Below are 27,032 nucleotides of genomic sequence, written 5' to 3' on the forward strand. Positions count from 1 at the left end.
CCTTTTTTAACCGGTGTCCCTGCGCTTGAGGATAGAACCAGCGGACTGAAAACCATCCAGGATGAAGACATGGCACGGAGGGAATCACCCATTTTTAACAATGATCATCATGGATAAGCCTGTTCTCCATTTCAAACAGGACATTTTCCGTGTTTCCCTCCTGAGTAAGGTGTTTGCTGAGCTTTGTTTCTGTTTGTTTTGTTTCCTTTGGTAGATTCCCTGAAGGACATTCTTATCACTATTCTGCCAAGAGTGTTGTTGTTGGTTTTGTTATGTATGGATGTTGAAGTTTATCAAATACTTTTCTCACATAATCATTTATATAACATTTTATTTAAAATTTTTGTGCTGTACTCTACTGGTTTGGGTGGAGTTATGACCCTGTGAGGGGAAGGGGGGAGATGCGGGAAGCCGGACTTAAGCGCCTCACTGCTTCAGAGGGGACAGCCCAGGGCCTGCGCGCCCACCTTCTTTGGGAGCACAAGGCCCTCGCCCACGACCCCTATTTATTTGCATAAATCCAATAAGATTCTATTCCCCTTATGATTCTCCAATGGTGGTTTTATTAACCAAGTCTTTGACTGTAATGTCATGTGCCTGGACTCTGGGGGTCACCGAAAGCCTTCTCAAAACTGATGGAAGCCAATCAAAGGCAAGAATGGCCTGGTAGGTACCTTGGTTCACAGCAATCTTTCCAGGTAAGGAATGAAGGTTGCTCTCCTAGGAGATGGCAGAGAGAACATCAAGGCATTCTGGGGACCTCAAAAACTTGAGGATTACAACCAAACCCTTGCAGGCAAAGAGTCCCTGGAGACATATACCCTGACCCCGAAGGTCCCCAGAATCCTTGGACCCCTGAGTCCCCGGAACCCCCTGAGATTCCCAAACCCCGGGTCCCCAAGACCCCCGATATCGCCAGAGAACCCCGGACCGCCGCAACCCCTGAGATCTGGGGACTCTTGAGTCCCCACGAACCCCGCATCGCCGAGACCTGGGAGACACCAGGAACCCTGAGACCCCAAGACTCCCTGTGACTCCCCTGCCAGGGACCTCCGGCCGGGCGGGGGCGCTGTGTGACCCGAGGGCTGTGCGAGGAAGATGCAGGGAACGCCCGGACGTGACGCGCGGTAGGCGGAAGTCCCGCCTCTGTCACCCACGGAAGTCCCGCCCCCTTCCTCCGCCTGAGTCCCGTGTGTCAGCCTGCTTCCCTCGTGGCCGACCCGCCGACATGGCGCACTACAACTTCAAGAAGATCACGGTGGTGCCGTCCGCCAAGGTGAGCGTCCCGGGACCTTCCGCTCTCGCCTTTTTCCTGCAACGCCCCCCTGCCGGGCCCGCTACCCAGGCCACATCCTCGAATTTAGGGGTCCCCCGGGCTAGCCCCACCCCAAAGGGTGGGTTCCTTTCTCAGACCTTCGAGTCCTCTACAGAGACGAGGGATTCCTTCCTCATTGATTGGAGTCTTTTCCCAGAGAGCAGGGTTTCTCTTCAGACGTCTGAGTCCTCTACGGAGGGGAGAGGTCCTTCCCCAGGAGTTGGGGTCTTTCCTCAGACATTAGGGTCCCCCCACCCCCAGAGGTGAGGGGGTCCTTCCTCAGACGTTACGGTCCTCTCCAGAGAGGAGGGCTCCTCCCCAGAGGTTGGGGTCGGTCCTCGTTACGCATAGTGGTCTCTCCTTTGGAAAAACTGCTGTTTGAACTACTCTGTTGTTCTTCGTCTCTTATTCCGTAGGTCAACTCTGTTATTTTTAGGCTGTAAAATAACTTTGTTTTTTGCCTGAATAGGAAAGATAAACTCAATTGTCTGACCTTGCGAGCTAGCCATCTAACTGATACGCTGATATTGATGCCAGGTGCCTGTGTAGATCGATATGTACTCAAGGTTACACGCTGTCTACAAACATAACTTAAAGAACTAGAAGGAGATAAAAAGGAAATACTCCCTCCTGTGTTTGTTCAGAATTTGACAGAGGTGATCTGCTCTGAACCTGCGCGCAATAAAGATGACTCCTAACTAATTGGCTCATTAGGCGTCTTGTCCAGCTCGCTGATTTGCGATAGAACTCTCAGACATTAGAGTCCGTCCCGCCCCCCCCCCAGAGGTGAGGGGGTCCTTCCTCAGACATAAGGGTCCTCCACCCAGAGGCGGGGCCAGGCGGAAAGCTTTATGAAGCAGTAGCTTTGGAACTGGCCCCTCCAGGGTTCACAAAGGCGGCAGAGGCAAGAAGGAGGAGGGGCCTGGAATCCGACATCTGTACCCCAACTGGTGCTGTAGGCACCTGCCAGCTGGGGAGGTCACGCAAAAACCTTTCATGTCCTTGTCTCCTTAACAAGTCCTAGGAAATTATCAACAGTGGATTTTTGTTTTACTCATTGTTTTATGTGCTTTTAACGTTGTAGGATTGTTTTTATTTATTTTTTAATACTGTGGAGTGTTTTGTTTTTTTTCCTGATTTACGCTTGAGTTGTCTACTTACGTTTTCAAAGGTTTTTAGGTGTTTGGGAATTAAAAGAAAGATTTATTTCAGCAGCCATTTGCTAAGTGTTTTTTTAAAGGCCAGAAAAAAAAACTATAAAGATGAACAAGATTGTATATAAAAGATTTAGTTAGAAAAGGTGTCGTTTAAAAAAAAAAGTACTATTATTAGATACTAGTCTTCCAAGAAAGTTTCAATAAAGTGGATGAAAAGTAGGCGCATTTGGTGTAACTCTTTATTATTTTATTTAATTGCAGGACTTTATTGACCTGACATTATCGAAGACGCAACGGAAGACTCCAACGGTCATTCATAAACATTACCAAATTCATCGCATTAGACATTTTTACATGAGAAAAGTCAAATTTACTCAGCAGAATTACCATGACAGACTCTCACAGATTTTAACGGACTTCCCCAAATTGGATGTAAGTGACTCTAGAGGCCACAGATGCTTATGTAAATGTTAGTTTTTGGGTAATGGGTTTTAACCAGTTTGGTCTACTCCCCTCACAGATTACGAAGGAAACAGAAAATAATGGAGTTGTCTAAGTTTACTCAGTGAGTTAGTGGCAAAGTTGGGAACAGAACATGGTTTGTCATTTGTTTTTTTGCTTTTAAATTTCTTAATTTTACTTTCTGCCAACCAAACCTCGTCTAAGAGGGCCCAACGCTATTTCCAGGTTTTGTAACTTTGAGGCTTGCAGGGTCCAACCCAGGGTCTCTGAAAGCTGTGACTGGATCTGGAAGTTCTCGCAGCTCGCCAGCTGGTCTGGTTTTCTCTCCTGCCTGTTTCCAAGGCTCTTTTTCCTGGCCTCAAGTTGGGTCCGTGCCCTGAGGTCTACCACTGTTTGTGATCCTGCTGGTTCATCAGCCAGTGATGGTCAGTTCAGCTCTGACTGCTTTTTTTCACTAGTGGTGAGAAATTGCTCGGGGGAAACTGATTTTCCATTCAGTCACTCTTCTGCATAGTGCAGTTTGCCTGTTTGTTTAGTTGTAGAGAGGTAGAGCAACACTGCTTATGAAGTCCTCGTGTAGGATCACATGGTAGCAAGGTTATGTGAGATGATGAAGGATGTGAGAGTGTAAATTTGCCACTGTCCTAAAATAGTCTTTATATTTAAAAAGATAATGATATAAAAAATGAAATAAAAAGATATTGATGGTCCTAGTCAGTTGATGCTCAGTGATAAGAGCATCGGCCTGCAGACTGAAGAGTCACGGGTTCAATTCCTGTCAAGGGCATGTACCTTGGTTGCAGGCCCCATCTCAGGCCCCAGTCAGGGCGCATGCGGGAGGCAACCAATTTCTGTGTCTTTCTCACATCAGTGTTTCTCTCTGTCTCTACTCCTCCCTTCTACTCTAAAAATCACCCTATCCTTTGTTGAGGATTAACAAAAACAGAAGATGATGGTTTGTTTTTAAAAATACAGAAATGTTTAAAACAAAATTTAAAGGTTTCTGCTAGAGGAGTGACACTTATATGTCTTTCAATAGATGCTTTTGAATAAGTAATTATTTCTTGAGAAAGAGAGGCTTCCCCTTCTACCCTCTCAGGTGTGCAGCCTAACCTCTAAGGAACCCCACAAGACTTGCAGCCAGCGGAGCAGTGGGCAGTGGCAGCTTGTCCTGAGCTCATCCCCTGAACCTGTCTCCAAGGCCCCCTTTTCTCTGATTTCTCAGTGAGCCCAAGAAGCCTCTCCTAGGCTCTCTCCTAAGTCTTTCCTGTTTTACTGTCCCCAGCTTTAAAAAAGTGCTCTCAAAATTGAAAAACAAACAGGATGAGATTATTCTAAACTAATTTTTTTTTTTTAAACATCGATCAGCTGCTTCCTGCACACTCCCTTCTGGGGATGTGCCCGCAACCAAGGTACATGCCCTTGACCGGAATCGAACCTGGGACCCTTGAGTCCACAGGCTGACACTCTATCCACTGAGTCCAACTGGTTAGGGCTCTAAACTAATTTGATATTAGGAAATACCTGGTTTGAATGAACAAAATACTTTGGTCTAATTAGTACCAGATTTCTGTGGTTCTTTGTAAGAAGTTTTATCTTCTATGGCATCATTTTTTATACATTAGAGGTTCAAATTTATGAACATTGTATTTGTGTGTGTGTTTAAAGCTAGAGTTAGTTATCTGAGAACAGTTTCAAGGTAGAGGGTCAAGAGTAAATTACCATTCATCGAATGATTGCTGGGTCTCGGGTATTGTTCTAGACCAGTAATGGTGAACCTATGACACGCATGTCAGAGGTGACACGCGAACTCATTTTTTTGGTTGATTTTTCTTTGTTAAATAGCATTTAAATATATAAAATAAATATCAAAAATATAAGTCTTTGTTTTACTATGGTTGCAAATATCAAAAAATTTCTATATGTGACACGGCACCAGAGTTAAGTTAGGATTTTTCAAAATGCTGACATGCCGAGCTCAAAAGGTTCGCCATCACTGTTCTAGACACTAGGAATACAGCTGTAATAAAAGAGGTCCCTAACTTCGTCCAGTGTGGGGAAAGACAGTAAATGTGAAAATACATGGTGTGTCAGATAAATACGGAGAGTAGGGAGGTTGTAAGAGACCTGAAGGAAGTGAGGTGGTAAGCTGGCTCCCTGGGGAAAGCAAGTGCCAAGGCTCTGAGGTTCAGAGTGTGGTGTCTTCCCAGAACAGGTGGACCCAGGAGATGGAGGAGAGTACTGGGATGTGGGTGGGGCAAGGCGACTTGTGTAGGGCTTGAATTCTGTTGTTAAGGCGGGAAGCTTTTGGAGCTGAGCCTGCGACTGGCCATGTTCTGGCTTAGCTCTTAGAGGATGACTGGCCTTTACAGGTAGGAGGCCACTCAGGTCAGCGCAGTGACTTAAAGGACATGGTGGTGAAGGAGTTGAGAAGTGTTTGGCTTCAGGGTATCCTTCGAAGGAAGAGCTAATGGATTTGCTCATGGAGTAGGTGTGGGGCATAGCCCACAATGGAGTTGCCCTTCACCGAGACGGGGAGGGACACTGGTTTGAGGAGGTGGAGAACGGTTTGTACATGTTAATTGTGAGATGTGGGTGAGATGTTCAAGCAGAAATGCCGAGCAGTCTGAAGCTCGTGAGTAGTCTGGCCTGGAGATGGGAAGATATGACTTGTAAAAATGTAGATGTGTGAGAACCTATGGAAGGTCACCTAGGAAATGAGTGTGAGAAGAGTGCTTTGGGGAGTGTGAGTGGTTAGCATTGGAGCTCGAGCCAGCAAGGGGGTTGGAGAAGTAGCCAGTGAAAGAGAAGATCCTAGAGACCAGGTGAATAAACGCATCAGGAAGTGTGGGAAAGGATCTGGTGAGAAAAAGGGAGGACCGGATGTCACTGGTGGTGATGAGCTGTTTAGACGGCCTGGTAGAGACAGTCCTGACTAGTTTGGGTTGTGGGAATGGGGAGAAAGAAAAGACTTGGTACCTTTCTTCTTGACATTTGCCAAGAAGGGGAGCAGAGGAAAGGAAGGATGCGGGGGGGAGACAAGGGAGTTTTAAAACTTAAAATTTGGGGGGAGAAATAATAGGTTTACAGGCTGATGGGAATGGCCAGGTGGAGAGGGAATACTATCTGGAACTCAGTTCTTGAATTGTAAGGGGCAGGGTCCAGTGCATAGATGGACCAGGCCTTGGTTGGATCGGAGAACAGTTCTACAGGAGTGGGGATGAAGGTCTGTGGATGGGCAGAGGTGACTGCCAGGCTTACTTCCCTGTAACTCCTGCTCTCTCAGAGAACCAGACAGACGTTAGCCAGGAGAGAGATCTGGGGAGAGATGCTACGGGTGTGGGAAGAGAGGGAAAGGTGTGATGTATTTCCTTGGAAATTATTCTTCAAGTATTATGTACAATAGGGATGAGAAACTTGTGCCAAACTGCTTTGCTTTTTTTGTTACAGGATATCCATCCATTTTATGCTGATTTGATGAACATTCTCTATGATAAAGATCATTACAAGTTGGCTCTGGGACAAATAAATATTGCCAAGAATTTAGTGGACAAGTAAGGTATTTTCCTAATATATTATCTTTTAAATTGTCAAAAGTGAAAATAACTTATGTGCTTCTTTTTATTTATTTAAGTGTTGCTAAAGATTATGTGCGGCTTATGAAATATGGAGACTCCCTCTACCGTTGCAAGCAGCTGAAGCGTGCCGCCCTGGGGCGAATGTGCACCATTATCAAAAGACAGAAACAGAGTTTGGAGTATTTGGAACAAGGTACTTGTCATACATAAGCAAAAATGCCCTTGAGTGCATTAAGGTACTTGGTCCTTGTCAAAAACTTATTTTTGAAATGTTTTATTTTATTTTAGAGATGACAGGGCCAAATTACTTTTCCTAGTCTATCCTATAAGAAATTCTGACAGGCCAGTTATTGAAAAAGTAACTAGCACTTACAATATTTACAAGTTAATAGCACTCTTAAGAAAACTTATGTTTCTCATATTTAGTAGATAAGACATATACATTATAAAACACGGGAAATACCAAAAATATGTAGGAAAATAAAATGATTCCTAGTTTTTGTTTGTTTGTTTGTTTGTTTGTTGGTATAGCAGAGGTGGAGATTTATTAAAGAACAAGTACAGACTCCCACAGGGGAAAGGGGAAAGAATCTTACAGCACAGACTTCCAGGTGGGGAGGGGGAAAGAGCCCCCTGATTCCTAGTTTTACGTATTTTTTTTTAAACGCCTTTCTTTGTAACATGATAGCATCAAACTGCTACTTGTTTTATTACCTGATAGTTTCATGTACTAGGACAACATCTGAATTAACATGGTATGGTTTTTATTAAAACAGTTCTTTCCTTTGTTACGTTCATATAATTTTCATTACAAATGTTTTTAACTCAGGTGGTTTTGTTCCCCCTCTCCCAGCATCTAGCAAATAATTTTCGATAAGATTGCAGTACTTGGCTGCTTAAACTTCAAGGTAGCTTAGTGGTGTCACTGGTGCTATGAGCACTGCAGACCAGGCCCTTGTGTAGTCATTACATGGAAGCAGCCCTCTGTCTAGTCAGAAATGATGGATCGCACACTCACTTCAAAAGCGCTTTTCCAAATATTTTTCAGTTAAGCGTCACCTGGACACTTAGACGTGTTTTTGGCCTCACCTTGAACCTGTTAGATAGGAATACCAAGCTGGCACAGCCTAGGAATGGGATTCTTGGAGCAGATGGTCCTTTTTTCATTCGTTTGTATTTTCTTTTTTTGTTACTCTCCACCCGAGGATATTTTTCCGTTGGTTTTTAGAGAAAGTGGAAAGGAGGAGGAGAGACACAGAGAGAGAGAAACATTGATATGAGAGAGACACATTAATTGGTTGCCTAGTATACGAGCTCCGACTAGGGCCGGAGATCAAGCCTGCAACCTAGGTACATACCCTTGACCGGAATCAAATCCAGGCCCCTCAGTCCGCCGGCTGACACTCCACTGAGCCAAACCGGCTAGGGGTCATTTGTTTTTTCTTCATCACATTATAAATGTTGGAATGATGTTAATATTTCACAGTATTGGAGTGTAAGTGAAACAGATCTTAAACTGAGTTTCTTAATTTTTCTTGTGAAATTAAGCACATTTAATTTGAACTTCTCACAGTGCGTCAGCACCTGTCCCGTCTGCCAACTATTGATCCAAACACGAGGACCCTGCTTCTATGTGGGTACCCGAATGTCGGCAAGTCCAGCTTCATCAATAAGGTTGGTTTGTCTCTGATAATTACTCAGGATACTGAGGACCTGAGGCCAAAGGTCTGCCATGTTCTGACTGCATGGGATGGAGGACGGCTAATTAGTCCTTGAGTTGGTACTGCCCTGGGTTCAAAACATTGTGTCCTCGAAGGGAGGATTGAGTTTGTCTGATCCTAGATATATATATTGCTATTACAGAAACAATTTTTTGATTCTTGTGTGCTTCTTACAAATTTTTAAGAGATTTGAGGTGTTACAGTACATTTTTGTTAACATACAAGAGCCTCTCACAGGACATGTTGTCTTGGCATGTTCTGGGAATAGTGGTGCCAGTGGGCCTGCTGTTCACTGTGGCAGGCTGCACTTGCTGAGTGGGACTTCACTTTCTGAAAGTATTTCTCGGGTACTGTCCCCTTAGTTGCCATGTCAGCTTTCACATAAACTATTTGGTCCATGTAATGGGGAGTACTGAGTCATTCTTATTTGAGTGAGTTTATTATTTGAGGCTCAAGGGCACTATTTATGTAAGTAACTTGGTGCTTAAGGGTAATTTACCTGACTTTGAGGGACCTGAGCAGAGCAGAAACAGCTATTAAAATGTCATTTCATAAACAGCAACAGCTCATATACCAATAAACAATTGTTACATTCATATACATCCATGTGGCTGTTTGTTTCCAAGAATACCTTTGCCTTTAAGATTTATGGATTTTGTCCACAAGTTGTGCTGACATAGTGACAAGCCGTTTCTCTTCAGTATCCTAGCTATGTCTCCAACACTCGAAGGCCAGTTCTGTGGGGCAAAGACGGGACCACTTAAATAATTAAAATTAAACAATAGCCTTGACCAGTTTGGCTCAGTTGGTTGGAGTGTTGTCTTGTACAATAAAAGGTGGTGGGTTTGATTCCCGATTATGGCGCATACCAGGTTGAGGGTTCTCTCCCCAGTTGGGGTGAGTACTGGAGGCAGCCGATTGATGTTTCTCTTCTCTCCCCCTCCCTTCTCTCTGAGATCAATTAAAATATATATTTTTAATTAATAATAAAATTTTCGTTTCTCAGTTGCACTTGACTACATTTCAAGAGTTCATGGACAGTGTGTGGCTAGCAGGCCCCATATGGACTTCGCAGATGTAGAATGTTTTCTTCATTAAAGAAAGTTGTTCTGGGCATGGCAGGGGCTGGGGCAGGCAAGGAAAAGCTGGTGGGTGTCCTCCTCCGACTGGGCCTGCCTCACCTCCCTTGTCCTTGATTCAGGCTCTTCTCTCTGCTATGGGCGGTGATGAGGAAGTGGAGACCGTCACCTGTTGAAGCATAGTAGCTCTTGTCCTCAGCAGTTAACCATGGAAGTCTCACTTGAGCTTTTTTCCTCCTACTGTAACAGTCTTGATAACATATCTGGGGTACTTTTACACTGTGTGAGAGGAAATAAAGTGTAGAACACTGTGATTGGTTTCAGGTGACAAGAGCAGATGTGGATGTCCAGCCTTATGCATTTACCACCAAATCTCTGTTTGTTGGACACATGGATTATAAGTATCTGCGCTGGCAGGTAAGAGCTCTTATCTTTAAACGCAACAGATGTCCTGGTGGTTTTGTTAATGGAATGATTTTGATCCCTACAGCACAGGGGATCAAAGTGTCTTATTATTTAGTGCACTTTTTAGAGTGGGGAGAATGAGGAGGTGGAAGTAGACTCTTAGGGTTGCCAGGAGTGCCCTCATGAAGAAAACTCTGAGCTTTGGGGTTGCTTAAGAGCAGTTCTCATTTCTCTACCAGGAGGCTTCTGCATTATGTTAACAGTGGTGCTGCTGAGGAAAGTCTTGTCACTGTTTCTGACCCTGTTGTTAGAAATGGCATTTACTAATTTAAAAGCATGAAGCCGTGTATTTCCACAGTTGAATTTGACTTTATCAATGATGAAGTAGTTCCTCGCACATGGGCATGGTAGCCAGTTATTCCAGTTCTGTTTCATGATGTCACTAATAGCAGAGAGGCATTCTCTCAAGGTCATTGCTAGTTCCTGAATGAGCTGTGCAGGTGCCTCCATCCCCCGTTTCCCCTTTACTGCTTTATTTTATCATGCTCAGCTGGGAGACCTACGTTTTATTAACTAGTCTTGTCAGTGACCTCTGGGATGTGCTGGACAGCAAGTTTGTGAGCAGTGTGCTTTGGAGTGACAAGTTTGACTGTTAGGTTGTAGATACCCCGGGGATTTTGGACCACCCTTTGGAGGATCGGAACACAATTGAAATGCAGGCCATCACGGCCCTGGCCCATCTGCGTGCTGCGGTGCTGTATGTGATGGACTTGTCTGAGCAGTGTGGGCACGGGCTGCAGGCGCAGCTGGAGCTCTTCCAGAACATCAGACCTCTCTTTGTCAACAAGGTGAGTGGGTATTTGGATATTTTCTAGTTTGCATGATCAATAAGAGAACACAACAGAAAATACAATCTCCAAAGTGATGTTTATCTTGGAATTACCCAATTTAGGTTGGAGAGGTTGTTCACATTTAACTAGATCACTCTAATGTGTACTCTGTAGGTGCACTTATGAGCTTAAGACAATAACCTAGTTCCCATTCATCTTGGGTATTCTCGAGTAATGAAAAGTATTTCAGCCTGTAAAGCTAATGCATTCATTAAGTGCTACAAACTTGATCAATAAAAAACCCTCTAGATTTGATTTATGTTCATCATAAACAGTTAAAAGGTAAGGGCATCCTCCATCTAAACCTATTTTTCAAAAGGTTTGGAAGCAAAAGGTCCAATGTGATTTAAAAAATTAGAATGTATCATTTCTAGCATCTTAGGTAGGTAGTTATATCAGGCTCACTAAAGTCTGACATATTCATTATTTTGATGTCCGTTGTCCACATTCATACAGCTAAATGTAAATTTCATGAAGACTTCAACCTGAACCTTGTATTTTCCACAGTGCCCTGCTAAGGATTCTTGGGGTCCATAGCAGATTCACTATGACACCTGATACTCTGTCCTCAGTAGCCTGATTCAGTAACAGTAAATGCACACCTAACTTGATTTTTGTTCTTTCCTGCCAATCCAGGGTTGCCAGGTTTAGTAAATATAAATACGTGATACCAATCAAATTTGAATTTCAGATAAATAACAAATTTTTTCAGTATAATTATGTCCCAAATATTGCATGTGACATATGTATAGTAAAAAAATAAAACTAAAAAACTCAGTCCTGGCCAGTGTGGGTCGGTGGTTAGAGCATTGGCCCATGTACCGAAAGGTGACAGGTTCAATTTCTGGTCATGGGCATGTATCTGGGTTGCAGGTTTGATCTCTGGCCCCAGTCGGGGTGTGTACTGGAAGCAACCCATTGATGTGTCTCTCACATCCATGTTTCTCTCCCCAATCCCTCCCTCCCTCCCTCCCTCTCTCTCTAAAAATCAGTGGGAAAAATATCCTCAGGTGAGGACCAACAACAAATTTCATTGTTTACCTGAAATTCAAATTTAACTAGGCATTCTTTATTTTTATTTGGTGACCTTATCAGTCATTCTCCTACAAAGTTGCCAGGTATTTCTTGTAGGCCCCAGTTTGTCAGACACATCTACTTAACAGTGGACACTATTATAGCTTTGTCAAGGATCCCCATCACTAATGTTCTAAGTATCATGGAGGAAGGGACACTCTCATTAGGTGAGTGTGACTGGAGGTGCAGGATTAGCTGAGATGCTGTAACCTCCACTGCAGTTCCAGAAATCAGGAGAGCAGTTCTTCATGGATAGGAACCCAGGGGTTTCACATCTTCACTACTTTTTAACCTGAGAGGAAGGAGCTACATAGCTGATATCCTTAAAATACCCCCTGATTAACTTAGGCTTAAAAGATACTTTAGCATTTTCCCAGAAATGCCTGTATTTCCACAAATAAATAGTGTTTGAGGTGCCAAATAGTGTTGTGAAAGTCACCAGACTGGAAAGCAGACCTGGGGGTACTGTTTTGTTTTCATGAGATCCACATTTATGCTTACAGCACATTTATGGATAAAAATTCCACATATAATAGTTAAGAAACATGTGCTTCCAGTAAAAGTTTTTTTTTTAACCTGTTAGCTACATTTATGTGTGAATAAAGGAAATGATTACTAAAAATAAAGTAGTTGAGCATTTGTACAAAATATTTTATGAGGCCCTCATTATGTTGCTGCTATTAAGCCATTGTGTACTATATAAGTTTTAAATGATTTAATCATTCTTGTGGAATGAAGGTTTATTTAAAATGTTACAGAAATCCTATAGATAAATATTTGTAAAGCTGCTATTGCCATTGTACCAGTATTAAAAATTTATTCTACCTTGCATCATTTATAATTTTTATGACAGATTGTATATTGTACCCATTTGAGAATCCTGTAAATGTTATGGATTCAATAAACTGTTGCTAAGCATATGCTCCCAATGTTTATTTTGAGACTAAGTGACAACCAGAGAATATAAACTACCAAGGTGCATCTGGTTATGTTTTTAAATAAAGAGCAAATAAACAAGGTGGTATGACCAGTACCACATTGATGACCTGCAGTATGAAGGTGGTGATCATCTTGTTATTTCTCTTCTCGTTGTAGCCTCTTATAGTTGTAGCAAACAAATGTGATGTGAAGAGGATAGCTGAGCTTCCAGAAGAGGACCAGGTAAGTCAACTTTATGCTTTCAATATTTCTTACCAATTCTAAATCTCATCTCAGATTGCCAGAGTTTAGAAAGAATTTTAGCAATGCTGGTCTGGCTTTTGGTTTTACAGTTGAGATAGTATCCTTGGTAGTTCAGTCAACATGACATTATAAAAACCTCTTAGTGGTAACTAAACCTGAAATTTCCTGATGGCTGCTCTGTTAGAGGCTGTGGAAGCAAGCATCCATGTGTGCCCCCGGTCGGTACATTTAACCTCTGGAAGATTTGCTTACATAGGAAGGGACTGTTCTACACCAGGGCCTTAAAGGGAATGTAGCTCAGGCCTCGGTAGCAGGTGCACAGGAGCAGCCCTTTGCAGAGTAAGTTTCTAGGTAGCGGGGGTTTCATAGTGTTGCCTATGTGTCTGCTGCGTGGAGTCTGTGATGAAGTGAGTTTGGAAACTGAGTGAATGAAGGAAAATGAGCATCTGACACTGTAGGACCGGAATCTGTAGTGTCTGCTGAAGTTTTCCGAGAGACAGCATGTGAGCCTTGGTTTGTCAAACCGATTGAACCCTGCAGCCCTCTTCAGTAGCATCTTTCAGGACAGGCGCTGTGAGAAGCTTTGCACTAATACAGTGGTTCTCAGGTTGTGCCCGTGACCATTAGCCAACGTCACTTTCCTGTGGTAATATGTTCTGAATGCAAGGCCTCTGAAGTCAGAAATGGGTGGGGGGCACCCAGCAGGCGTGGGCTTGCACGGCCCCCTGGTGATGGGTGCACACTTGAGGTTTGGGAGCTACTGCAGTAGAATGATGACTGCACCTGGCCACACGCCCTGGAGCATGCTCCATTGAGTGGGTCTCGAGGAAGGGGCATGCTGCTCTCTTCCCACTGCCCCTGGTGTCATGTGGACATTTCATGTTTGGTGAGAATTAGAGTTTTTCAAACAGCCATGCTGGTTTCCTTGGAGAACTGTGATATATTCTTTAAATTGCTGATTATATAAACGCGCCACCAGATAATTCACTTATTTTTTAAAAAGGCCCACATACCTATTGAATAATCTCAGTTTTTCTGTCTAAAAGCACTGGAGGGTGGAGAAGGTTGGGATGCTCAGGCTCTGATGTTACACATGCTTGAGTTCAGCCTCACCACCTAGCAGCCCTGACGGGTGAGGTCACCAACAGTGACACCATTGGTTTTATACCAGGATGTGGTTGGGAAGATTTAGTGAAATCGAGAAGTAGGTGACAGCGGCACTATTGCGATGGTAACTGTCTGGATAACACTCTCTTGTAGCCTGTATTCATCGGTGCTCTGACTCAGCAGCAGCTGGTAGGTTACTGTGTGATGGATGCTGTCGCCGCATACGTAGGTGGATGCAGAGTGTCTTACTCGGGTCACACGCTAGTCAGTAGTGAGGCTGGCTCTCTGACCCTGGTATTCCTCAGGACACGGCTCTTTGCAGTAGGAAAGCAGGTCTTATTCACACGAAGCTAACTATTGCTGGATTGGTCGACTGTGTCTGAATGAAGTTGTGTATGGGTGAAGGGCACACAAATGAGGTCCTTTCACTTAGAGTCTTAGTGGTTTATAAGGAGCTAGATGCATAAACATTTTTGTGTTGTTTTCTAAAGAATTCTCTTAGGCTGTGGAGGTTAAATATTTTTACTAAAAATAGCTTTGAGCCCCAGCTGGGTGGCTCGTTTGGTTGGAGCATCGTACACCAAAAAAGGTTGCAGGTTAGATTCCCAGTCAGGGCACATATCTAGGTGTGTATGGGAGACAACTAGTCGATGTTTATCTCTATCATATACACACACACACACACACACACACACACACACAGTGGGGCCTTGACTTTCGAGTGTCCCAGCTAACGAGTTTTTCGAGATATGAGCTGTCTCTCGGCCGATTTTTTGCTTTGAGTCACAAGCTAAAATTCAGGTTACAAGCCAGCTTCAGATACCCCACCGCTAGTTGGTGCAGCGAACATCACAGTGAATGCCACAACATCAGCCCAGCATCACCTGTCATTGTAATGGTAAAAGTTGATTTGACATACGAGTAATTTGAGTTACGAGCTCCGTCACAGAACGAATTAAACTCGTAAGTCAAGGCCCCACTGTATATATTTCAGAGGGGAAGGGAGAGGAAGAGAGAGAGAAAAACATCAGTGATAAGAGGGAATCATTGATTGGCTGCCTTCTGCACGCCGGGGACCGAGCCCATAACCCAAGCATGTGCCCTTGACCGGAATCGAACCTGGGACCCTTCAGTCCATAGACCAATGCTCTATCCACTGAGCAACACCGTCTAGGGCTGTTTATATCTTATCTCTCTCTCCCTCGCTCTCTAGAATAATCAACATATTCTCTGGTGAGGATTTCTTTTTAAAAGCTTTGAAAACATTCTAAAAAAAATCTGTATCTTGATCTTGCCAAGTTTGTTTTTGGAATGTAAGATCTCACAGAAAATTCTAGAAAGCCTCTGGTTTGCTTGCTGTAGTCTGGTTTGATCCTCCTAGTAATTTGTATTTTCTTAATTACAGAATAACAGAGGGAAAAATAAATAACTGTTTTGGGGGAGATGTCCTTCAAAAGAGTTAGAACAAACCACAGATGTTGTGCTAAGCAGCATTTATAACACTCAGTTGAGGAACAGTAAGATTTGTTCATGGGGACTTGGAAATAACATGTCTCTCATTTTTTCTTTATATTCCCAGAAAATATTTACAGATTTGCAGGCTGAAGGATTTCCTGTGATAGAGACCAGCACCCTGACGGAGGAAGGGGTTATCAAAGTGAAAACAGAGGTCAGTGCTTCCTCGTAGGCAGTGGCCGAGCACTTTACTGTCTTTCTCTTGTTTGAGAAAAGTCAGTCGTGAGGAAGGAGTTTTCTTTCCAGGTGAGCGCTTGTGGCTTAGGCAGGAGGCATGAATGCATGCGCCCTGGCTGATTCAGCCTTGGTCCCACCCACCCCAATGAAAGGGGCGCTTTGGGCGATGCTTTCACTCCTAGCTCGGGTAGTTTTAACTTTATCCACTGCTGCTGTTTCTCTCAACCTACCAATATTTCCATGGGAGCTGGATGGAAAAGTACTTCCATGGAACCTGTTCAGAAGTAGAAGGAAAAAATAGTAAAAGTGGGACCAGCTTAAGGAAGCACTTCTTGTTAGATTTCACATGATTCTAACATTCTTATTTTGTTATTTTTACCTGAAATAAAAAGGGCATCTCTAATACTGTTGATTTTATTCAGGCTTAGTTGCTCTAGTTAGAGTCCTGAGGTGGGATGTGGATCAAGTTAGGGAGCTGTCTGGTTAGCACGGAGTCGCTGGTAGGGAAGAAGGGCCCAGAAAGGGCTGTGGGGTTACTCGGGCCAGCTGTGTGGTGGTGCTGCCTCCGGGTTCTGCCTCAGATTGGGCCTGGGCTGGAAAGGGAGAAAGAGGCAGCCTCCATCCTGGAGAGTAGGGTCTACCCCAGGGGAGGTACTGGACCTTGATGTGGTTCTGGGGACTTAGCCACTAGATGTCACTACTGAGCAGAACACCTTGGAACATACATAGTCTCTGGTTGCTGGTTCCTCCCTGGAGGCTGCTGCAGGATGCTTTGTGACTTTCGTGCCTTGTTTTCACACTTTCTTAGGCTTGTGACAGGCTCTTGGCTCATCGAGTTGAAACCAAAATGAAAGGAAATAAAGTCAATGAGGTGCTGAACAGATTGCATTTGGCTATGCCAAACAAAAGAGATGATAAGGTAAGGTTGCTCTTCCAGAGACACTTTGAGATGGAATTATGGTGTTACTGACACAGCGAACATGCCACGTGCTTCGTCCAGGGGCCACAGATGCAGTTGCACATACGTGCATAAATGGATGTCATGAGCAGGCGTGAGTTCTCACTCAGACTAAATCCTGCCACATATTTTAAAAAAGGCAAAAAATGAGTGTGAGGTGCCAAATTAAAACCTGCTTCTCATTCCACCAGGCCTATTAATGTTAACTCTGTCTTGTTTATCTTTCCAGAAATATTTTTGGTATAAAAGCATATTTTTAAAAAAAAAATTTAAACACAAATTTTGTGTTTTTTAAGTTTTCATTTAATTGCTAGTAGGCAGTGCTCAAGTGCACATCTTTACATACAGTGTTGTTGTTTTTTAATTTTCAAATCTGTAGAGATTTTAAGGTGTGGCATTGAAAATATTGTCTACAAAATGCCTTACGTGTATATATTGTGCTGGTGGTTCCTTGCACCTTTGGTGTTGACATCTGTTAGTCTAGTGCAATGGTCGGCAAACTCATTAGTCAACAGAGCCAAATATCAACAGTACAACGATTGAAATTTCTTTTGAGAGCCAAATTTTTTAAACTTAAACTATATAGGTAGGTACATTGTTATTAACTTAATTAGGGTACTCCTAAACTGGCCTTTGCTAAAAACGTCCTCAATCTGATTGAGGTACGTACGCTGAAGTCGCCCCCTTCCAACTCTCCCATCCACACTCGTCTTGTATACTTGTTTCATCTATCTTTTGTCACCTGCGTGCGATTTGCGGACTCGACTAGCACTAACCACTGCACAGTGAGACTGCTGACTGACTGGCTCACTCAACTCGTGCATGAATCGCGGGCGCGCCTACCCCGAGCTGCATATCCCGCGGCCCGCCTGCGCCGTGTCCCTCGTCGCTCGACCTACCGACCGACACCACCCACTTCTTCTAACGCCACTTCTTCAAAATAGACTCGCCCAGGCCGAAAACTGACTTCTGCGCATGGGCCACGAAGTTTCAATCGCACGTGGTATTTTGTGGAAGAGCCACACTCAAGGGGCCAAAGAGCAGCATGTGGCTCGCCAGCCGTGGTTTGCCGACCACTGGTCTAGTGGATTACAACTGGTTAAAGATATGGCTGCTAACCGGGTGAACAGTGATGTGACTATGTCATGTATACAAGTATCAAATTATGATGGTGTGTACCTGAAATATATGTAATCTTGTATACAATTTTTAAGAGATGGTTCCATTATGATATATTTCTTTAATGATTAGTGCAGGTGAGCAGCATTTTTGATGGGCTGCTTGGCCTTTTCAGTTCTTCAGGTCATTTATATTTTACTCATTGATTTGTAATTTTTATATTAAGGTCATTAGACTGGTATATATTTTTTTAATTTTTTAAATTACAGTTAACATTTAGTATTAGGTGGTATTAGTTTCGGGTGTACAGCTTCGTGGTTAGACAGTTATATACTTTAAAAGGGTTTTGTACTATAAAACTTTTTTGTTTTTTTTTATTTTGTCATTGGAGGATTTTTTTTAAAATATATTTTTATTGATTTCAGAGAGGAAGGGAGAGGGAGAGAAAGAAACATCAATGATGAAAAAATAATTGATTGACTGCCTCCTGCATGCCCCCTACTAGGGATCGAGCCCACAACCCCGAACATATGCCCTGACCAGGAATTGAACCCTGACCTAGTTCATGGTTTAATGCTCAATGACTGAGCCACACATGTAGGCTGGAGGATTTCCTTTTTAATCTCAGAGAAAGTACACATATTTATGCTATTAGCGTATATTAATATTTTCTCTGGTTGCTTGGTTTGGTGTCATGCATATCAATGCCCACCACCCATTCCAAAAATAGTTCTTATACTTTGATGGTTTAATTTATTTTTAGTTTTACCTATTTTGAATAAAAGTCTTCACTTAGTTTTGAATTTATTTTGTTAGGAAGCAGGTGGAGGTAGTTATCCAGCTCTACTTTTTAGCTAGCTAGTCATTTATCTCATGTTTATATCTAAATTCCTTTTGTTCATGATGTGCTTTATTTCTCATGTTGCTTCCTTTGTTTATAATTGTTCTTGGTAACCTTAATGTTTATTTTTTCTAAATAAACTTTAGAATCGGCTCTTAGTCCTCCTGGCTAACATGCCCAAACCGGCCCTGCACCCTCCCCTCTCCCCATGATTCATCTGTTAGTTTTTCATTGGCCTGGGTGTGGTTTTATATATGTTTGCAGATGGAGAATTTACTCTTAGATTTTCATTTGTGTGTTTCTTTCCCATTCAGCAAGGTGTTTACATAAATATTTCCCATAATATCTTTTTAGGAGAGACCCCCTTTCATCCCAGAAGGAGTGGTGGCACGCAGGAAGAGAATGGAGATTGAGGAGGCTCGAAGGAAGAGGGTAGGTCACTGTCGACCTTACTGGGTTTACTTGTGAGGGTGGGCAGAAAGGCTTTGCAATGAGGGATGGAGACTTAGAGTATGAACAGGCCGATAGCACCATGACACTCTGTGAGAACATGGCTGTGAAACCCTGCACAGGTTCCCATCCTCATGTATGTGGCACAACAGCTGTCCTACTGGATGTAGGAGCTGAGTGCCAGGTGTGGAAAGGATTAGTCCTTAGGCTGGAGAGGAGGTTATTTCACAGGAACAAGGATGAGGGGGCTCAGCTATTCTGGACCTGAAGGGTCAAATAGAATTGATCATAATTGTGTGTTTTTTTAAATTACAGGAACGAGATATTGAACTGGAACTGGGAGATGATTATATTTTGGATCTTCAAAGTAAGGGCCTGCATGTACTAGTTATTTTAAAATGCCAGTTTCATGTAAAGTGTTTCAGGAAAGTGTGAAAGGGCTTTAATGAGCACAAATCTTCCAACATTTTGTTAATTTCTTAAAAATGAAAGGTTGCATGCTGGCAGGACTCTGAGATTTCTTCCTTTCGGTAGTTTTCTGTCATTTAAGGATGAGAGATTATTTTTGTAACTTTCATAGCAAGTAAATGTGGAGCCAGGTTGATATTGTCAGTTATCTGTTATTCATGCCTTTTTCCTTTGAGTATATCATACTTGTTTTATTTTTGTTTTCCTTTATGGTCATTTCATCCTGAGGTACTGATAGACTTTGGGGAGTGTTTGGGGGTGAATCTTTAATAAGCAGGTGGCTTTGCTTACATAGTGTTGAATACAAACACTGTTATCTTTAGATAGGGGAATGGCTTGCGTAAGTTATAACTTACTTTGGGCACATGGTACTTGAAGATATTACAAATTACTGTAAATGTAATTTATTTATTTTTTTTTTACTTTAGAGTATTGGGACATAATGAATTCATCTGAAAAGTATGATAAGATACCTGAAATCTGGGAAGGCCATAATGTAGCTGATTACATTGATCCTGACATCATGCAGGTTTGTGTCACTTGTTAAATTACATGGTTTTTATTCCTTTTTAATACAACTACAAGAAGATACAAACACAACTTTTAGCTGGTCTCATGGTGTAATGGTCTGTGACTCAAGCACAACTTTGGGCTCACCTGCCTCTGTTGCCATCATTCCTTCTACACCCACGAGCCTCCGTATCCCCAGTCACCCACAGCTTGCTCCTACCAAGTCCTGGAGACTCCAGCGCTCTGCCCGTTTGCAGGGCCATTCATCCTCTTCCCGCTGAGGCCTTTTCCCTTCTCGGCTCCTGCTCTACTTCCCTTGGCCCATCATAGCAGGTGGCCTGCCTTTGTGAAGAATGTAGAGCCGCCGTGGGTGTGAGTGCCCAGGTGCTTCTCGTTGGCAGGTACTTTTGGGTGCAGCACCCCTGGTTCTCAGACCTGGTTCCTTGTCTTCTCCAGAGTTTTGCTCCATCACCAGTATCTGCCTCCTGTTTCATTCCCCTCCCTGTTTGCTTTTTCTTAGCACATGAGTGCCTGCAAATTTCTGTCATCTTTAAAAAGCAAAAGTCCTGTGTCCTCCTTTAGTTGCTATCCTTCTTTTGTCAGGCTTTTTGAAAAATAAAGCTTTATCAATATTTGCCATCTACATTTCCCCACTTTCTTCTCCTCAGTTCCCATAATTAATGGTGCCCTTAATTTATACTTTCAGTCTTCAGATATCAAGGGATTGAACCCTAACATAAGCCCCCTTCACACTTTCTGTTTTTTCCACTTCTAAATAGTCCTGTTCTCTGTTGTCTGATGTTCGTCCTTGCTGCCTTGGCTTTAACTAGTCTGTTTTCCCAGCTCTTCCCTTCACATTCTGTTGTCCACACTTACACACACGAGAAGTCATGTTGCTCTCCTCTAAACTCTTCCATTGTGCCTCTTGCCTTCATCTCTCATTGCACAGCACCCAGTGTCCTCAGTGTGGATTCTGGGTGGCCTGTGATTAGTCTGGCCATGCCATTCTAGTCTCTGCCCCCACCCTGTCCATAAATAGTGATGTAGGCACATCTGACTCCTGGATTCCTGTGAGTTTACTTATTTGGTTATGATATACCTACATGCATTTAAAAATTTTAACAGTACAGCCTGTGAGATTGTGTTTGGGGATGGCATTAAGATGGATAAATGGACACAATAGTAAAAGATCAGTGCAGACTAATGATTTAAGTTCTTCAAGAACGGAGGTTCTTCCATGTGCCTGCTGAGAGAGAGGGGATTGAGGGAGGTGCTGTCTGCCTGCACATTTTTAACCTTGCTGTGTACACTCATTGTTTTTAAAGGAGAAAAAGATCTGGCACCGAGCAATTAATATGTTGTCAGCTCAGCATTTGTGTAGTCTTCATTTTTCCCCCGTAATCTTTGCTAGTAGGTCAGCTCTGACATGTGTATGAGGCCCACATGAGACAACCCTGGCATCCATTGCACACTGAAAGGCTTAGAGGAAACCTAATTCCCATAGAAAGGTTCTTACACTTAATTGAGTTTTTCAATGTTGATTGTGTTTATGACCCTTTTTAAAGAAATTGGAAGAATTAGAAAAAGAAGAAGAGCTAAGAACAGCTGCTGGAGAGTATGACAGTGAATCAGAAAGTGAAGATGAAGAAATGGTGGAAATCCGACAGCTGGCAAAAGAAATCAGAGAAAAAAGGAAGTTGAAAATTCTGCAATCCAAAGAAAAGGACACACAGGGACCCAGAATGCCACGAACTGCTAAGAAGGCAAGTTTTGTGTCCCCTCAAGGTGTGACCCATTTCTTTCCATACTGGATTCTCGTATATTCATTGCTAGATAAAACATTCTCACCTGTGTGTAGTAATAACATGCTTTTTTTTGTTGGTATGTATTGACTTTCAGGGTTAGTTGAGTCTTGATTTTTTATTTCTGATTATTATGCCTTTCTTGGTGATTTTCAAAGTTCATAAGATCATAATTTAGTCAGACTCTTTTGCAATTTACAGAAACCTAACCCAATCTAACATAAATCTGAGGGCGATTTACTGGTTCCTGTGACCTGTTCAAGCTCGAGTGGGTCAGTAAGGTTGGGGTTCTTTCCAGCTCTCAGCTCTATCTCTGTAGGCATCTTTCTCTACTGTTCTCGTCAGGGTGGCAGGTGAGGTTAGATCCTCTGGTCGCCCCCAAACTGCAGGGCATGATAGAAAAGGTGGAGGCAGCTCCCCAAAGAAAGAAGAAGATGTGCAGGGCAGTTAAAGTTTAGTGGGACAGGAAGGAAATGACAACAGTGCACACACCTCATGGGTATTCCTGTGCTTGACACTGTTTTCATGTTATAGCAAGTGAGTGGTTCTTGGCAGACGCAGACATCACTGTATCCACCAAGTGGTGCTGCAGGGACACTGGCTGGGGTGTGTCACATGACCTGCCTTAATGACCTCATATGCACACAGGAATCCCCTGCAGAATTGTGCAGAATCCAGGGATAAAGTGTACACTGTTCTACACATGGCAAGTGCCCAGGAAATAATAGTTTTCGTGGGATTTAATGAGCTGTCCACAAACATCAGCATGAGCCCAAGTAAAAGATACATAATTTGTAAAAGAGGTGTATCACAGATCGTTATAAAAGTCACATTTTCTCCTGAATTTTTTTTTTTTTTTTGACATTTCATCAAACTGATTTTGCTTAAAAGAAATATACTTTCCCCTCTTTTCAGATTCAGCGGAAAGTCTTGGAGAATGAGATGCGCAGTCTTGGTGTTGACATGGATGATAATGACAATGTGAGTGTGCCGAGATGGTCTCAGATACTTCATAGTTGGTTACAGCTTTGTACTCGAAAACCAGGGACTCATAAACCTGTAGGGTCACAGAGTTCACTAGAAAAGAAATCAGATCTCCTCACCATGGACGTGTCTGATCCTTGTCCTGAATACTGTCTCAGATCTCTGCTGTTCTTACTTTGGAGGAGTCGTGTCTACATAGGGAGCTGGGCTGAGCCTTTCACAGAGAGGCCCTGGAGTCTCAAAGGATGAGAACAATTAACTTATTTGTGTCTTCTGTTCAGCTTGTATCTCTTGTTTTGACAATAAAATTTCTTACTACTTTGAAAAGAAAAGAAATTAGAACCTGCAGATTTTCTGTTGAGGAGCTTCACTAGCCTGGCAGTTTGGTTGGAAGTGGTTGGTTGAGGACAGATAGCGTTAGTCACACTATATATTGTCTATTCCCTTCTGGGGAACAGGTTGGGCATTTGGCTCATCCTGTTGGTACAGGATGGTGTTGCCAGAGTCAGTTCTTGCTGTTCCCATTTGAGAAGAATTTAGGAAGGAGACTTGCCCATGCCATCCTCCTCAGTTAGAACTCATCCTTGTGGGTAGAAGGTTCCCCTGGATGTCATTCTGGTGTCCAGTTTAGTTAATGTCAGGTGTGCGCAGCCACCCTAGAGGCTTTTTATTTACCTTTATTTCTTTTATTAATGTTTTATTATATTTGTGTATTCATTTTAAAAATTTGGAAAGTTCCTAAAACTAGAAAGAAAACAATTACTTGTGGTTACAGTGCACAAAAATGAACTAGGCTACCATGTGGTGCATGTCTTTTTATTCAGTGTTTATGCAGAGAGCTTTAATCTTTCTGTTTCTTTCTTTGAAATCTGTTTATACCCACATGCTGCTTGCTGCATCTATGTTTCCTTGTGCAACAGGCACTTTCTTTTAGAGTAATAGTCTTTTCATTTTTAAGCCTTTTTGATTGCTTGTGGTTTAAAAATGCATTTGTTGTTGCCTTAAAGAATGTAAGCTGGTGTGTAAAAAATGCACAATAAAAACAAGATTTGTGTCAGTGAAAAATATATATAAATTGGAAATGTTAGAACAAAACAATGTTGTCCGTCCTACACAGTTTTTTTACTGGAACTTTAATTTTGTTGACTAAAGTCTTTACCTGGTGCTTTGATTAGCTTCAGTTATCAAATAACCATGAGGTACTATTGAGTCTCTCAATGGGAGGGTAACTTAGGCTGCAAATCATCCAAAGCTGTGTTCTGAAATCTTAACGACTAGAGGGCATTTCAGGTACCTGTTAGAATTCCAATGTTTTTTCCTTAGTGAGTTATCCCGGCATATATACATCTTTGTATAAAAGAACTTTTCCATATTCTGGATTATTTTCTCAAAACACATTCCCAGAAGTGGAATAATGAAATAAAGGATAGTGTTTGTTGAAGTTCCTTTCCAAAAGGGTTCGACTGATTTGGATTTTCATCAGCAATGAGTGAGAACACCCTGCTCACATGGAGTTGTAGTTTAATATGCATATGTAGCTTCCGACTTTTGGGGGCTTATTAAGTGTTGGACTTACTGCTTGCCTGCCTTTAGAGGGAGCTGAGTTATCCTTCAGTCCAGATAAGTGGGGGGCTAAAGAACAACCCGTCGGTGGCCATCTGCATGGCTTTGCTGAACCCCAAGGCTGAGCTTTCTGATGTTCATCACAGCGTTGACAGGCTTAACCCAAAATGGAGGAATAAAGAAGTTAAAACTCTATGTCTAAGATTCAAATTGTGATGCTGAGCTAATGATCTAGGTCAGTGGTCGGCAAACTGCGGCTCCGCAAACCGCGGCTCACGAGCCACATGTGGCTCGAAAGAAAGCCGCGGTTTACCAACCATGTATCTAGATTAAGGGAAAACATTGCTGGATGGGCAACTCTAATTTTTTTTTTTTTAAATATATTTTATTGATTTTTTTACAGAGAAGAAGGGAGAGGGATAGAGAGTTAGAAACATCGATGAGAGAGAAACATCGATCAGCTGCCTCCTGCACGCCCCCCAGTGGGGACGTGCCCGCAACCAAGGCACATGCCCTTGACCGGAATCGAACCTGGGACCCTTGAGTCCGCAGGCCGACGCTCTATCCACTGAGCCAAACCGGTTCGGCCTCTAATTTTTTTTTAATGGAGTAAAGTTAGCTTTGTAACCATCAAGTGTTAAATGAAAAAGAATATTTGACAAATAATTAATGTGAAATTAACTTTGTGTATTTTAAAGATTTCTTTTTAGCTTATTTGGTAATGGCTTTGGTAAAAGCTCCTGAGTGCCCTCTCCCCTTGGAGTGATTTCATGTTTGTCACTAAGCCTGAAAGCCAGGCTAGGATCCTGAAGAGTGTTCTTTGTGCTTTTCAGGCCCATTATGCAGCCCAAGCCAGAAGGTCTCGGAGTGTCACTAGGAAAAGGAAGCGGGAAGACTCTGTCCCGCCCACATCTCTTGCCCGGAGTCGCAGTTGCTCTCGAACTCCACGTGATGTGTCTGGTCTTCGGGATGTCAAGGTTAGTCTCTGTCATGTGCAGTTAATAACACGATGGCCTCTGCTTTTGGCTACCTGAACGTTCAGGGTAAACCCTCCCCATCCCTCAGCTGTCCTTTGGAGCAAGAAGGGGCACATGCCCGGGTTGCAGGCTTGATCCCCAGTGGGGGGCGTGCAGGAGGCAGCCTATCAATGATTCTCTCTAATCATTGATGTTTCTCTCCTCCCTTCCTCTCTGAAATCAATAAAAATATATATATTTTTTAAAAATGGGTTGCCCACAGAACACCATTCTCTCGTGGTGAACAGAAGTATGATGTCATAGGGCACCAGGTGGTCTGAGCCTAGGCCCCAGCCATTTAAGGGTGTTCTAGGAAATGGCCCCTGCTGAGCCCCTGGAGGCCTGGGGCCTCACCCACAGTGAGTCATGCTGGGAACCAACCGAGCTTTTTGGTCAGTCTTTTGGGAAATACACTTTGGATGTACATTGTCTCTTGCTGAAACTTGATTTTATTAAATACACCCCAGAATTGTTAGTTTCAGCATTTTGAAAACTCAGGTAAAGTAGAAAGTCTGTATAAATGGGCAAGCAGTCGACTTCATGGAAACCTGAGGTTTCCATTCCACCATGCCATCTCCATCTAGAAATCTGATTTTAATATCAGTCTTGCCACTTGTTTGTCAAGTGTGAATAGTACAATTTCATGGGTCCTAATCTGAGTTTCTTTGTCCAAGAGGGAGTTAGAATAGATACACTTTAATCTTCCACACTAAATATATTTGCTCCTTGTAGGTACAAAACTTGTCTGGCTGTAATTTTCCTCCTGCCTTCACATGCAGGTGTTGGGAGTTCCTGCAGGTACTGCAGTGGGTTCAAAATAGCATTGAGTGAGGCTTATCTGGGTTTTCCAGTACTGAGCACACCTACATTGTAAAGACAGACTATTAACGGGTCATGAAAATGCACATGGATATTTGGTCTTCAGTAAGCACCTCATGTGTTTTATGTTTTCTCCTCTTTAGATGGTGAAGAAAGCCAAGACTATGATGAAGAATTCTCAGAAGAAGATGAATCGCTTGGGGAAGAAAGGGGAGGCAGACAGGCATGTGTTTGATATGAAGCCCAAGCACTTACTCTCTGGGAAGAGGAAAGCTGGTAAAAAGGACAGGAGATAGTGTCCTTCTCAGCTGAAGCAGTTTGGCGGGACTGTTGTTTGTTTCTGGTTTGATACGGTATGGTTTCACAGAATTGGAGTCATGATCTGTAAACTGGAAATAACAATGAAATAACTAAAGCACCTGTTTTCCTCAAAATTATGGTTAACCCTTAACAATACAGGTGTGAGAAATTTTTATCACTGCCTAATATTGCGAATACTTTGAGTAGACTGGTTTCTGCTTTTAATGGACTTTTGATTGCATCAGATTTGCAGAACTGGGAAGATTTATTGGTGTGACTGTTGTTTTGGATGAAGAAAAGTCTTATTCTCTTCAGCAAGATGGAACTTTGGTTTGGTTCCCTGCATATAAATAGTCCTTCCTTGCTAAGAAAACCTCTCCACTTGTGGCCATGGGCAGAAGGCTGCCAGTCCTGCTTTGCAGATACAGGTTGAGGGTTTGTCAGATGCCAGCACTAAATTATTTTCTAGTCTTTTTGTACAATGTACCATTGTAATCTGTCTTCATTATTTTATCCAAAATAAACTTCTTTTAGTTTTGA

The 27,032-nt window shown here is 42.7% G+C and overlaps 1 protein-coding gene across 1 annotated transcript; it reads left to right on the top strand.

Annotated features, from left to right (window-relative positions):
• Positions 1-1,158: 1,158 nt before the first annotated feature.
• GTPBP4 (GTP binding protein 4) lies at positions 1,159-27,032 on the top strand. Its single transcript, XM_005880449.2, has 17 exons — positions 1,159-1,276; positions 2,734-2,904; positions 6,385-6,488; positions 6,569-6,705; positions 8,086-8,186; positions 9,637-9,729; positions 10,374-10,565; positions 12,777-12,842; positions 15,550-15,639; positions 16,471-16,581; positions 18,935-19,012; positions 19,346-19,397; positions 19,927-20,027; positions 21,574-21,771; positions 22,726-22,791; positions 25,191-25,334; positions 26,336-27,032. The coding sequence occupies exons 1-17, from the start codon at positions 1,229-1,231 to the stop codon at positions 26,486-26,488; spliced, it is 1,905 nt and encodes a 634-aa protein (XP_005880511.1). The 5' UTR covers positions 1,159-1,228; the 3' UTR covers positions 26,489-27,032.

The sequence above is a fragment of the Myotis brandtii genome, unplaced genomic scaffold (assembly GCF_000412655.1).
Source record: "Myotis brandtii unplaced genomic scaffold, ASM41265v1 scaffold639, whole genome shotgun sequence".
Taxonomy (NCBI): domain Eukaryota; kingdom Metazoa; phylum Chordata; class Mammalia; order Chiroptera; family Vespertilionidae; genus Myotis; species Myotis brandtii.

Excerpts from the sequence above, each read along its gene's own strand:
- GTPBP4 (XM_005880449.2), top strand. The coding sequence starts at position 1,229 with ATGGCGCACTACAACTTCAAGAAGATCACGGTGGTGCCGTCCGCCAAG. Across the intron at positions 12,843-15,549 it reads AGCTTCCAGAAGAGGACCAG|AAAATATTTACAGATTTGCA; the intron begins GTAAGTCAACTT and ends TTATATTCCCAG. Across the intron at positions 25,335-26,335 it reads CTGGTCTTCGGGATGTCAAG|ATGGTGAAGAAAGCCAAGAC; the intron begins GTTAGTCTCTGT and ends TCTCCTCTTTAG.